The sequence below is a fragment of the Antennarius striatus genome, chromosome 23 (assembly GCF_040054535.1).
Source record: "Antennarius striatus isolate MH-2024 chromosome 23, ASM4005453v1, whole genome shotgun sequence".
In the NCBI taxonomy this organism is placed as follows: Eukaryota; Metazoa; Chordata; class Actinopteri; order Lophiiformes; family Antennariidae; genus Antennarius; species Antennarius striatus.
In genome coordinates this window covers 10556309-10571002 of record NC_090798.1, presented here as the reverse complement: position 1 = coordinate 10571002, position 14694 = coordinate 10556309, and the positions used below count along the sequence as shown (strand labels likewise).

At 46.8% G+C, this 14694-nt stretch overlaps 1 protein-coding gene across 6 annotated transcripts in view; it reads left to right on the top strand.

Annotated features, from left to right (window-relative positions):
• Nucleotides 1–14694, top strand: part of LOC137590618 (nuclear factor 1 B-type-like) — a 54311-nt gene that overhangs the window by 3780 nt on the left and 35837 nt on the right. For all 6 annotated transcript variants that reach the window (XM_068308299.1, XM_068308301.1, XM_068308297.1 and 3 more), the window contains exon 2: nucleotides 135–666. In XM_068308299.1, the coding sequence (XP_068164400.1) occupies nucleotides 135–666 (532 nt within the window). The remainder of the gene's footprint in view (nucleotides 1–134; nucleotides 667–14694) is intronic.

Genomic DNA, 14694 nt, shown 5'->3' with positions numbered 1-14694 from the left:
GGTGGTAAATCCGCGCTCCGACTCCCCTTCTGCTTTCCATTAGCCGCTGACTGAAGCCATATTTCTTCTTCTCCCTGTCTGATAACACCAGTTTGTGATTAGACTTCCCCTTCTCTGTCCTTGCTTGCCTCCAGGATGAATTCCATCCCTTCATCGAGGCGCTGCTCCCTCACGTCCGCGCCATCGCCTACACCTGGTTCAACCTCCAGGCCCGAAAGCGCAAGTACTTCAAGAAGCACGAGAAGCGGATGTCCAAGGACGAGGAGTGCGCCGTGAAGGACGAGCTGCTGAGCGAGAAGCCCGAGGTGAAGCAGAAATGGGCCTCCAGGCTGCTGGCCAAGCTGCGCAAGGACATTCGGCAGGAGTACCGGGAGGACTTCGTCCTCAGCGTCACGGGCAAGAAGCACCCGTGCTGCGTCCTGTCCAACCCCGACCAGAAGGGCAAGATCCGCCGGATCGACTGTTTGCGGCAGGCCGACAAAGTCTGGCGTCTGGACTTGGTGATGGTCATCCTGTTCAAAGGCATCCCTCTGGAAAGTACCGACGGGGAACGGCTCGTCAAGTCGCCGCATTGCACCAACCCAGCACTTTGTGTCCAGCCACACCACATTACAGTATCGGTCAAGGAGCTGGACTTGTTTCTAGCGTACTATGTCCAGGACCAAGGTAGGTACTGTGTGTGTGTGTGTGTGTGTGTGTGTGTGTGTGTGTGTGTGTGTGTGTGTGTGTGCTGCGGCCCGGTCAGAGGGAATGTATGTTTGTTTTTGGCAGGTCCAACTGAAATAACGGCGAATAAACCCAAGACGTAAAGAAGGTCGATGCTGAGCATTAAAACATACAACCGGCTTCATTTAGACACACAGTCTATGTGTTACCACACACACACACACACACACACACACACACACATTCAGTTTGTGACATCAGTGGAAAGTTTCAGCAGGGGGTAATTTGTCTAAATTTGTCTACAACTCACTTCTATTTTTAATTTTTTTTCAATGTTTCGAAATAACAATTTTAAAAACGTTACGATCGAGTTTTGTATTTCGTGAATAATATACTCATTTTAAAAGCGCAGGAATTAAACTGTTTGACGAGTCAAAGCTTAATTGTCGGACAAACTTTTTTTAAATATGTACCGTATATTTTTGTGTCGTGTGATGGCGTTTTTTTGTTTTTTTTTGCTCAAACAGAAATCAGTGTTTTCTTAATTCCTGAAAAGCTGGTTTTCTTCCACATGGGGAGTCTCATTGTCGACACTACGAGAAAGACTGGGATGTCTTTTTTTATTTTTTTTTATTTTTTTATTTTAGCTCGCTGTAAAATTCGAGGAGGAGAGAAGTTTCTTCGCGTTTTGACATCGAGGCAACCGAAACACTTTTTTAAAATTTCCCGAATTGAATTTATTTTCATCAGAACGTCGGAGTAAAACATTGGCATGGGGATGAAACGTTCCATCTGATCTCCGGAGGAGCCATAAATGGGAAGGCTTTTTTTTTTTTTTTTTTTTTTAAAAAGCAGCTTTTATTTCTTCAGTTTTGAGAAATAAATTTATTTGCAAATTTTCAAATACTTTTATCAAAATTGTTACTTCTTTTGGTAGAATTGAAAGTATTTTAGTCCCAACTCAAAATGTAATTTTTTTTCTTATAGTTCACGCTGAAATCCGGTCATCCACGTCCCGGTTTTTGGAACTTCTTGTCTCCCATCTAGTCTCCCCTGCCCTGCATCCAATCCGTCGCAGGAACGTCGCAAATATTTGCCGCTAAAGCTAGCTCATTATCATCAAACACTGAGCGCCATTTTGTGTTTGATACGTGCCAGGGAAAGCAGAAGGCACGGCGTGCAGACAATAATGGTTGCCACTGGCACCGGGGTAGGCATCAGACCCTCTTTTGTGTCTTTTGTGGGATGCCACCGCTCCTCTAGTTTGCATCTGCTGCTTTTTCCTTTTCTTTTTTTTAACCGTTCAGCAGCAACTTGAGAAACATTGGTGGCATTTTATTTTCCATTTACCAGGTGAATTAGCGATGCGTGGAGCGTTAGCGGTGGTATTAGACCAGTGATTGTTTCAGGAGGAGTAAAATATTGGCAAGAATGGGGGGGGAATTTTATTGTTTGGACATAATGTTCTCTTTCACCGGGTAATTAAATTCGCTTGGATTCGACGCCACGCCGCGGATCAGAGCGAGCGTTTTAACGCTATCCTCGAATTTTCCGAGTTGAAACTTTTGGCAAAAAACAAAAAGCATTTTTTCTACAAGCGTAAAAATGCGTGTGTTTTGGGTTTTTTTTTTGTTTTTTTATCCTCGCAAACTAAATCGCTTTCTCCTCGTCGTCTTCGAGTTACCAAGCGCCGCCCATCCCCAGACAATGCAGCCATATTGTGGTGCCGTGTCGTGCGCCGCCATTTTGTTTTGCACTGTGCCAGGGAGGCAGGCAAATCACCAGTAATGGTTGTTAGAGGTTTGGATGTTGGCATCAAACCCTCTTTGTCTGCTTGCAGCATGCCTTTGATTCGTTGGTTGGCATCCGCAATGCAGTGGGCACGTTGGAAAGTTTTTTGACAGTGGCAGAACGGCAGTCACCGCCTTTGTTCTGCCGCAACTGCACGAAGCAAACAAACACACAACCCAACAACAACAACAACAACAAAAAAAAAAGGCAAACGAGCAAACAAGATCCGGTATCCTCGCGAACTCGCTGGTGAGGAATTTGTCCCGTTTTTTAACATCCTCTGCCCGGGCGACCTGGCAGCGGCTCCGGGTTGTAATTGGATAACAAAATATGTTTCCGCCGCTCGTTTACCCCAAACGATATTCCTTCGTGGGCTTTTTTTTTTTTTTACACAAATCAATAAGCTCACAGGGTATGTTTGCTTTTGATTCCGGCGGGTCGCTTCCTGAGAAAAAGGTCGCCTGGCACCGAGAGCGCCGCATGAATTTAAAGAGGCGCTCGGCCCCCTTGTTCGGGGGCACAGACGCGTTGAGCCCGGGCTGGGCTGCGGCACCCATGTGCATGCCCAGATGAATGCCCGCTGGGAAGTAGGCTGGGGGGGGTTTGGGTTGGGTTGGGGCTGGGATTGGGGGTTGTGTCGACCATTGTGCCAACTGGCAGCCGGTGCTCAATGCAGGGCCCAGGCTTTTCTCTCACACACAGGACTGTTGTACTTCAGCACGCCCGCCCTATCTTCATCTGATAAAACCAGAAGTGTATTCTGCTTTGCCGTCTTTGAATCGTGACCTCTACCTGCCTGGGTTCACACTCTGCACGTCCGGTTTGACGGCGTAACAAGGCAGATAAGCATCACGCCGAGACATGTCGGAATACTTCAGGCCGTGTTTGTATTTGGTTTCACCGTCGCAAAGAGCGAACGGACGCAGGTTTTTCATTTACTGAGAGTTATATATGTATTTTGGATCATGTTTGTAAAAGAATATAAAGGTGAGATGACTTGAAAATCGTTTTGAACTCGGATGTGAACAATTTGGTGGGAGAATTTGTTGGAATTTTCCCAACTTTCCCTCGACGATAACGGAATCTGACAGGCGTTCATCTGAGACACGAGGACAGGAAGTGACTTCAAATCATTTGTTTCAATGTTCTGAAAGTCATCATCGGATTCGCTTTCACCCCTGGGTGGGGGGGGTGGAGGCCGACGGGAGAAGTCAAGGTCATGCAGCACTGCCATTACTCTGCTGCAGGAAGTTAACAGGGCCATAAAACATCATTACCTTGACCCCCGCCGCACCTCGGCGACATAACTTTTTTCACACTGTCATGATAGTTTGTGGAAATGGATGGATTACCTCTGAATACACACCGCCGCGTTAATGGAGACCTTGTTTTACGAGCGCCAGACTTAACCTCTGCCCCCCGGGGTCGTGACCTTTGCGTAGGGATGTGGCAGGGTGTCGTCTGAAGTTTAATTGGGCAAAGCAGATCAGTGAAAATGCGGCCCGGGGGGCACGTGGAGGAGGACGGGCCTTTTTGCCCGTGGGGGTGGGTGGGTGTCGGTCAGGGGAGGAGGCAGGAGTGTTGCTCGTAAGCCCCCCTCATTGACCTCCTCAATCGGGGTCAAACTCCGGCGGTCGCGGGATCAGTGGTGGTCTCTTGGCAACTGTTTCTCTGCACTCCCCCACTGCTGCTTCTGGTTTGGCTGGTGGTCCCGTGGTTCAAGGGGGGGTCGGTAAAACCACCAAACATCAGTCGGGCCCTATCTTTGAGATTGACTCCTGCCTGCTTCACCACGCTTCCCGGCGTGGCTTCTTGCAGCTTGTTTTCCGCCTCAGAAGCTTCGACCGGTTCGGAGGCCTGACCTTCTGGGTCACAGCGGAGGTCGGTGACTTAGCACAACATCTGTCCCTCCCTCCCTTTATCCCCTTATCCTCCTCTTCCATCAGGAATCACCCCTGCGGCACACCGCCCCGGCCAAATGACTCTCACTCCTTCTCCTTCCCAGTCTCTTTTCTTTTCTCACTCCTCGGCTTCCCCCACCAGCCTGAGACTCCTACCATGACAGCTGTCCAAGGCCCAGGCGCTCGGCCAGATAAAGACTGGGCTGGTTCCGTGCCAAAAGCGCCAAACAAAAGTTGTTGCAAGCAGACAGCGTTGAGGACATCGCCGTTAGCCTTCCTTTTTTGGGGTTGAGGTGAGGTGTTCGGCTTGCTGCAATTTAAAGTTTTCCTGGTGAGACTGCTAAAAAAAAACCAACCCAAAAAACAAAGAGTCTTGGGAATGGTTGTTTCGGATATTGACTGGAATTTTAATCTTGAACATGAATTTTAACAGGGAACGTTCAGAACAAAGTCAGCGAGACCGTGAAAAACAAATGCTGGGAAAAACCTTAACCGATGACTCCGGAGCCATATAGAAAAACTCTTCGGCGTGAACCACACAACCCTGTGCTTAGCTTCCATTCTGGCTTCCTTATTAGTATGCAATAGAGCCTGCGGTGTCTGGCTATCACTCTCTCAGAGCCATAACCTATCGAACACATTCTCTCAATCTAATCCACTTAGAACTCCCTCCCAGCTTCACCGCTTGCCTTATTGATTTCCGCTTCCCTCTAAATGTCTTCCTGAACCTTTTTCTCTTAACCCAGGAGCTATTTATGTTTTGCAGTGCTTTCTTTCTTTCTGTCTTTCTTGTTTTCTATCCCTCCTTGCTAGTTCTGTCTCTCTCTGTGTCTCTCTCTCTCTCCAGGATCTTTGCCTTGTTTGCTATCTCCATCTGAGGTCCTTCTTCCCTTTCTCAAACACCAACCTGAGCTCAGCGCTGCCAGGTTCCTGCTCAGAATGAAGCTTGTGTTATTAGCAGCAGGGTTTTGCTAGAGCAAATACCTCAAGGCTTAAACAGGCCATGTTACCTCCTTAGCCCCTCTTTTGTGTGCCATGTGTACATAAATCTCCATGGAAACAAGGCAACTTGGAGCAGAGGCCACTGAGAAATGTGGATGCCTTCTCTCTCCACCAAATTTATAGCTGCCTCTTACGCCGGGCTGTAGCGTCTTTTAATTTGCTTGTGCCACGGTTTGCAGTGTTGCATCCGTCAGGGGAAGGGTGAAGGCCTTTCTTCAAGTCTTTGTGTTGAATTTGCTCGTCTTGTGTTTTTCAGCAGGAGATCGGTTTTATGTGTTTGGTTGCGCGAATCCCTGAAGGACGACAGTACATGTGATTTGTCTGTGGTTAAGATCTCAGCTTCACCACACTTTCCCAGGCTTTTGGGGAGGACCCCAAATGCATTTCAAATCCCCCCGAGGCCACTTGACTAGAGGACCGGTAACTCCCACTTCTCCTGGATAGATTCCCTACCCCCACCCCGTCTGCTGGTCCTCAAAATAAAGACAAACGGTTACATTCAACTCTCATCCCAGGCACTACACTGTATCTTCCTGTCCTGCCTGACTGAGTTCCTGCATCTGATATCTTCCTTTACTATTCCCTTGGAAAAATTGACTGTCGGCCCACCAGCAGCGCCCTGAACCGATCGCGTTAGACAGCCGGGTCTGCCCCAAAAAGACTGATGGGAAGGTTCAAGAGACGAGAAACCGAGGTCTCACATGAAGAATTCATGTGAAGATGTTTTTTGACCTTGCATTTTTTCCAGTCAACCAGGAGAAAAGCGCCCTCAAGTACCAGACTGGGGCTTTCATGAAAGAGCCAGTCCCCTTTACCCAGGAAGGAGCCTTGTGAACAACCAATGAAGGGAACAAAAAATAGGAAGGGGTAGTAGGTGGGGTGTGATGGGGAACTTCGGGCAAGGACAGACAATCAGAGCGGTTGCCCAGGAGACACTGACTTCTCTGTGCAGCACCCCCCCCACCCCACCCTGCTTTGCCCCATCAAAGTCTTTTCAGTCCAGACAGGGCCGATCAGTGGCCCAGAGTGATGGTTGTCTCTTCCTTTGTCCGGTGGTACAGTACGTCCCATCACTGTGACGGCTCGACAAGACCTGAGCGGGACAGAAAAAGAAAGGCCTGCCATGCGGTGCGGTGCAAAATGTACTTTTGGGTGGGCGTGTTGCTGTTTAGACTGGTGGGGGTGGGGGGTCCCCAGAGGATTTCTTTCCAGTGTCATTGCAGCAGGTCAAAGAGGGGATGTGGTGTCTGGGGCTTGGGAATAGTGTGTTTGGGACAGATTCATCAGAGCCCCATTGAGTTGTCAAACTTGCCTCCATCACAAACGTCTAAAAAAACCAAAACCCAAATATTAAATTTAATGAAGAATTCAATCCCCAATAGGCTCGTTTTATTGATCGCAAAGGGAAGACGAGCAATAAGAGCAAGAAAGAAATTACTTTTCTGCAAAGATAAGTACTTAAAATTAAAGACGTACCTTCTTGTACCGCAGCTTAATTAGATATGGATTTAGATGTTCAGATAAATCCTGGACCGCTGGAAACACTGAGTCTGCGGTTTTACTAATGACATAATTGTTGGCCGCTGTACTGATACTTGTGTCAGAACAATCCGGTCCAATGCTGTCTGGACCCTGTGGTTTAAGCCTGCTGCAGCACCGAAAGGATGCTTAATGAAGGCTGTTATTTTTACTGATGATGGGCTTGTTGCCACAATTAGTCTCCACATACCATGAATTCATCTCAAATTGGCCCCTTGTCTCTTTTGGCTGATAATTTAGCTGCACATGCTCAAAGAAAACTTCCAAAACTTCCTCTGACGAAGACAAAAAAATGCAGAGTCGATGTCCCATACGCATGTGAATGCAGAGAACATATCATTTACGGCACACACACATTGGATTAGTCCTCACCTGCGCTGCACCGCAAAAGACTCCATTTAGATTCAATGAACCGCAACGTCTCAATAATGACAGTGCTCGAGGTCGGCTGGGCAAAAATTGAAAGTGAGAATGCTTTTAAGGCTTGTTCCGGATTTACCAAGTCAAGATTGTAATTAGGCCCCCAACAACATGTGTGCAGACCTACAACCCGCAATTACACAGCAGAAAAAAACTGCTCCGCCACCCCCCCTAACCGCATGGTGTAGCCAATCACCAAGGAGATTCGGCTAAAAGGTCACCAGGAGATAGCTTTCAGAGCTATCTGTCTTGAGATTTCCCCAATAGGATCATGATTTTAACGACACTTCTTCATTGCTTTCCAAATATTTGCTTGCAACCTGCGGTCGGGGATTTCTACAGGCTTAATATAGCTTTTTGAGCAGTTATGATAATGACCCTGGTTGACCCACGGATGGCTAAAAGCGAGCAATGCTCAAACTCGCCCTCTCTTATGGGATCCTGGCCGAGTCTGTTCGGGGTTTCCCAGGAACGTCTTCAACCGCTTATGCAAATCTATTTCACAAACTATTAAAACGCTTGCAGGACATTTCTTTTCTCCTCCTCTTGTTTTATATAAAACCTCTGGCTATAACTTAGTTTACCATGTGTGTCTTGTTAAGGGCAGTTATGACAAATGGCAGCAGCTGTACAAACTAATCTCTCTGTAGCTTTCACACATGGCGCCCAATTAACAATGGACCACTGTGGGGCCCTAATCCACGGTGCAGCCATCCTTTGGTCCCGCTTGCCGAGCCAACTTCCCCAAGAGACTCCTCTCCTGCGCGCTACTTGTTAGCCGGTCGTGCACCATTCAGATGCAAGGCCAGAAGGCTTGCTTGGGGTGGAGGAACGGTATCCATCTTGTTTGTACAACCGGGAGCGTTGGGTTGCAGCCCTAAGAGAACACAGTGTTTCTCCAGGCTGTGTGCAGAACATCTTAACATTTGGACTGACGTGTATCAAGCTAAAAGCAGCCGCAGCTGATTCGTCTAGCAAGGCGGCTTCTGAACAGTGGGCAATCTTCCAGCACTCGTTATGCGATGAACTGATGTTTCTCGGGGCGGTAGATAGCGGGATGAGCTTCTCGAGCGTCATGAATGCATCCACTACCCCCGCCGTCGAACGGGGATTGTAAATAATGAAGACTTTTTAAAACTTTTCCCAGGAAAATTGTCAAGGCGTGAAGTCTTCGTTGGGGTTTCAGGTTACAATTAATATCGCCGAAACGGAAATAATGTTCAAAACTAGAATCACTTGGATGCCATCCAGTGTGAGTTTCCACAATTTTCTTCTCTTTGATGCAAAACAAAGCCACAAACGGGAGTTTTAAGACTCAAAAGAAGGGCGTTGAAGGGTCGACAGCCATCAGGAAAACGATGGGTTCCCCTGCCAAATCTATGACATGAATGAAACAAATGGATAAAGGAAAATGAAAATGGTTGGGGTGTGATCTCTGGCAGGCAGAGCAAAACCAGTGCCAACTATTATGAATGGGAAACCGCTGCTGAGCTAATGAAAAAGAAAAAAGAGAAAGAACTTACTTTTTTTTAAAATAATCAGCCATCCAAGAATAATTAACTGTGTGCAGGCCTTTGGGTGAGGGTGGAGAAAACCACAAGACACTTGACTAACATCTCACCGCAGAGGAGCGTGGTGGAATGCACCGAAAGGGGAGGGGTAAAAGCAGAAGAAGAAGTTCTGATGGGGGACCGAGTCAAATTCTTTGTTCTTTGTTGGCTGTAAAAAAAAAAAAGGTGGACATCAGGTGAAACAAAAAGACGAGTAAAACTTAAATCCGTTGTGCCATCAGGCAGTTAAAACGTTAACATGGGTAAATAATTGATTAGGGATAATATTTAATCTAAAAAAACAAGTTATATTTACATCACAATGCAAGGAGCCACGATAGCTGGCACGGCTGTCGAGCTAACTGACGCGCACACAAAACTAATCTTGCTGGAGGTGTTTAGCGAACGTTCATTCTAACTGTTCCAAATCAATCAGTCGATAGCCAGACAGTCATTTCAATAATCATCTGCATTTATTTGATTATTTTGCGTTTGTTTCCAGGTTGGCAAACGCGCCGACGTCTGTTTCTGCATTTAGTCGTTTAATTTTTGTCTCCTTCGCGTCAAAGAATTTATGCTTTTCAAAAAGCGTTTGAACCTTTTTTGGCGAACATGATAATAATAATAATTCATCCGTAAGCCATTCCAGCTCTGCTGCTCGTATCTCTTCCAGCTCTCTGTGAGATGACATGATGGAAAGAACAGAATGGAGACCACATGTAGGTTTATATATAGTACCTGACAAGGGTACGGAGCAGGAGCGTCGCATATCACACGCGCCCTATCAAGTAGCGCCGCCACGATAGCCGGCATACCGCGGTCATGTGACGCCCACGTGGGGTTGAGCTCATCAATGCAATTCTATTATACCGTCAAGCTTGAGCTATTTTGTCGGCGAAGTGGGTTTGAAGTCGGTTTCGACAGAATTGGCGCCAGGTATCATGGGATAGATAGCGGGTTGCTAACAGCTGTAGCTTTATTTGTCCCGGAGCTTCCTATTGGCTGCTTGGAGTTGGTTTGTCTTTAGTAATGAATGAAGTCAATAATAGATCGATCAAGGTACGTTCATACCAACATTGATGTTTCCTCTAGGTGGCAGCGAAGAGTCAAACGTTTCCACGACAACGACATTAGGCCGTCATAGCACACCTTTTGAATTTCCTGTCTCATTTTATGGATTTGTAGCATTCAGCTCCATTTCCTCCATATTCGTTGAAAATTCGCACAAATGGCGGATGTGATGACAACAAAGTCCGGATGTAAGGACCCATCCGAAACCACATCCAAATCTTCCATTAGCAGTTAGCTTAAATTAGCTTAAATCTATGAATAAATCAAGTCAAAAATTAATCAGTAAAGGTACGTTTATACCAACATTGATGTTTCCTCAGCGCAAATTCGTGTCTTTCTTTATACGTTTACTTTATGAATTAGCATTAGCATTTAGCTTAACCTAGCCTTGAGATTTATTCACTTTGGTTCCGGACTTGATTTCACTTTTCCGTCATTTGGGACACAACAGATTTGACTTTTCTTGACCTTCATGAGCTGTACCTTCATTACCCGCTCTGAACCAAACATTAACCCTAACCCTTCCCCAACGGGACCTCGCAAGTCGTACAAGCTTTGCTTCAAAGCTGTAAATATTTTCCGTTTATCTTATTGAATTGGCGTGCTGCAGCAGTATGTTGCTTTAAAAGCCTGTTCCGTCACAGTCTTACTATCAGAACCACATCCCGTGGCGATAAGAGCCACACAGTATGTACTGTTTACAGCGGAAGGACATCTGCTTTCAGAAAGACGTTCCACCGGCGTATTCCAGGAGTTTCTAATTGAATCGTAAAGTCTAAAGTTCAGCTATTTTTGAATTTTTAATTTAATCTAGCGTTTGTGTCTCGGTTAGGCGTGTTGGTTTTTTGTTTTGCGGGTTGCCCCTCTCCGGCGCAGATGTTATTTTAACCTATTATCAGCCGGCTCGACAGCCAAGAACAACAACACAGTTCTTGTTTTACCGTTAAACCTTTTTTTAATGGACATCTTGTACGCCATGAACATCACCCCGGCCTGACAAAGCCGCCTCTGTTTGGAGGCAAACGCTCACAACAAAAAGTGGTTGCCCCATTATGGCAATCAAAGCCATGTTATCAGCAATCAACATATTCTCACCCTGAGACAGAGGGGAGAAGAAAGCCCCATTGACTGATGCTGCTGCCTGGGCGGTTGGGCTGATCTCCTGAAGAAAAGACCAGTGTCGCCGGCGGACTCCCCCTCGCCCCCAACCCCAACCCCCACTGACGGCGTCCCCGCTCTTTGCCTTCTTTACTCTATATATGTCTCAATACTTTGGGATGTCTTAAGAAAAGGGGGGGTTCACTGCGCGTTGGCGTATTGTGGAGGTGCTGTCGGGCGACTCCGTCCCATGCTGGTTGGGAAGGGGGCGGGGCAGGGTAAGGGGGCGCTGAAAAGACGGAGCCGTCACCTGCCAGACTGCTGGAATGTTAATGCCGTGGCTCCGATAATTGGATTTTGTACACACCGTCTGTGAGGAACGTCCAGCAACTTTACCCCCGCTCTTATTGTAGGGCCAGGCCTCCCGGACCCTCAATGGGGGCTAGACTGTGTTTATACAAGCACTCATGTCTCAATAAAGACTGTTTACCGTGCCTGTGTGTGGTGTTGGACTTTTGAATCATGGCGCAATTGTGTGCGACCGGGGGCTGAAAGTGAAAGCTAGAGAGTGTCAGATTATGAAGATTTGGCAAATATTGGGGATATTAAGAGATTTGTCCGTCTTAATGTGGGATCTTTCCAGGTTTTTGGAGTGTTGCTGTAAGATTACGTGCGTATTTGGATTCACGGATACGTACATACCTCGCAGATGGACTTTTTTTTGGTTTTTCTTTTTTTTTTCTTCTCACAGTCTGAGCACAAAGCTCGCGTGTTCTGAACTTCACGCGGAGTCGGAGGAAAGGCACGCCCGCTTCAAGGTCGTAGGTGAAGAGGAAGCGCTCCCCCCATTGGCCGAGCGCGTCCGAGGTGTGCATGATCCGGGATCATTAGGGAAGTTATGGCTCTTGTTTGCGTTGGGCAGGAGGTGGGAGGAAGGGGGGAGGCGTGACGCATTGGTTTCCCTCTCGCCGGCCTCCCGTGCTATTTCCACCCGGGCCACAGCGGCTTGAGCTGGTTAAATGTCTCAGCTACTCTGACCTAAATTCTTCATATTCACCTCAGAAGACCTCGACTTCGCCTACCAAACGTTTTTCCATCCCTATAGTTCTCGCTACGCTGCGACTATATGCTTTGTTTGTGTACAAAGGTTGGCTTCCTGTATGTAAGGAAGCTATGTTTAAAAAGCGCCGTCTCATTCCCAGCTGGAATGCCTCTGACCAGATCTGCGAGCAACAATGATGGAGGTTTCTACTGTTGGCAGAGAGACTTGTTTTGGTTAGATAAACAGCCTCTAATTGCATTTAATCTGTGTTAGAGTACGGCATTTGGAACAATTACTTTGGTTTGTTTACCAAACAGCTGTTGTGCGGGTCTTTTTTTTTTTATGTGCGATGCTTTTTTGGCTCAACTGGCTGGTTGGTTGGTGGAAAAAACAACACTGGTGCTATGTTAACATAAGCTACGGGTTTGCATCCAGGCTCGGGCCGCGTCAGGAAAAGAACGGCGTAATTAGTTTGGACTGGATTTCATTTAGGCTAAACGGCTTTGGTGAAGGTGCCAAATTTAATTTGGTATCCTCGCGTCTTTGTCGTGCAAACAAACACGATCTGAAGGTTGGGTTGTTTATTAATATACCTTTGAAACTTTATTTTGGTAAAGGTATAACGCTCGTTTTACCCCGACTTCACCCGGTCTTACTCGCGCTCCCTTTAACCTGGTGGGACTGTTGCATAAACACCCGTCTGGCGAGCCACCTTTGGGCTATTGTCGGGTTCAGCGTGGGTTGAACTCCAGCCAAGTGGATGTTGTTACAGGAGACGAAGGCACGGGCCAACCAGAGGCCTCCGTTCTGGGAGGCGAGCACTCACCGGACGACGAGGGGAGTCGTGACCGGACAACTCGGATGGACGGAGCAGGATGGATCGGCCGCCACCGCCCGCAAAAACCAAATGTCAGAACCAAAAATGAAACTCACACTTACACACGTCGGACCGGGGGGGATTAAGCGCCGATGTATGTGATCGGACATGCTGAATGTGTTCGGGATTCGAAACAAGGTGTTGCCAAATGCACGCCGTCTGTATATCTCGCTCAACTCGCCCGCCACCTGTATAAACAATGGCGCTGTTGCGAAACGGTTCCAGGGAAAGGCTCTTCCCGGGCTTGTTGTCAGAATGAGGTCAGCGAACACTACTCTTTTCTCCCCCCGATTTCCCTCCTTCTCTCCGCCTCGCCCCTCGCCGTCTTAGTTGTACTTTGTCCTCGTGGAGCGCAGGAGGAATGAGGCCAGGAGTCGGGCCTACGCCGGCGGTAGTTCATCAGGTGCAGAGATGGAGAGAAGTCTGTAAAGTATAAAATATCTGGGTGTTAAATTTCTGCTCCAACGCTGTGGAGGAGGAAGGGGATTCTGGAATGTCTGTCAGTTTTTATTTTCAGAGCATAACTTATTTTTTGGTTTTTTTCTGATGTTACAGATTTTTATCTTTTTTGTGTTCCTGCCGTCAGGAGAAGAACTTTGGCTGGTTTTCATTTCAGGAGCTGAAACTACTCTCTACTTTATTTTACTGTAGTTGCTTTTATTTTATTTTCCTGGAACTGTCGGCACATAAATTTCTGAAGTTGTTTTATTGCCTTTTGGGAACTCTTTTTTTTTTTTTATGTATGCATTCATGTAAGACAGAAAATGTTTGTTTGTTGTCCAGCTACATTTAGACTTTTGTGAGTTGGATTTGTGTCAGATTGTTGTTTTTTTAATCGGGCAATAATTCAAAAAACTGTTAAATGTTTTACCAACTTGGAAAGGTCACATTTAAATTTTTGATTGAAATTTTTACTTTTTTCTCAATAGCAACATCTTTATAACTTGCTTTCTTTGACTAGATGCACCATATTGAGTTTTTCAGTTTTGAACACTTATTCTCAGATTACAAAATATTTTAAATCCCTTATTTAACTGTCCAGGACATTAATGAATTAAAATTCCCTGTTATATTTCAGCAGCAGGAGACAGAAGGCCCTTGAACAATAATGAAATATTCTCGCCAGCAGAGCAGAATGAGGGGAATCCTGAGGCGCTGTTGGATCCGCTTGTATATTTTCTTTGCTTGACAACAGGAATGGGCGGTTTTGATATCTGCATTCTCACACCATGACATCATTTAAGCCCCTCGCCGATCATTTTACACCATGACGGCATAAATGAGCACTCCGAAACGTAAGGGGAGTGGACTTGTATCGTATGGGCAAAGTCTAGGAAGAGCCCTAATCTCGCCCGCCAAACGTCGAGTTTCCCGGCGGCGCTGCTTGTGGGCCGCATCGTGTCTGGAGTGCCGTAACAGGATCTCCAGAGAGGAACACAAAATGGGCGCTTTGTGTCCAAGATTTGTCCAGACAAACCCAGATAAGGAAACCCAACAAGGGCGAGCCGGAGGAGCTGCCTCTGCGACTTGAGCAAATAATCTTTAATCTAGCTCATGCAGCCAGATAGGGCCGGCAGCAGTAGTCCGACGGGTCGTAATGGCATTAGCGGTGATGTAAGCGATAAAGAGAGCGCTAATGCGGTCATAGTTGAAGTTGGAGGCGTTGTTTTGGCTCTAGCCGCTTTGTTTGAACCGAGCTCCTCCCCTTCAATCCCTACAGTTTGGGTTTGAAGTCAT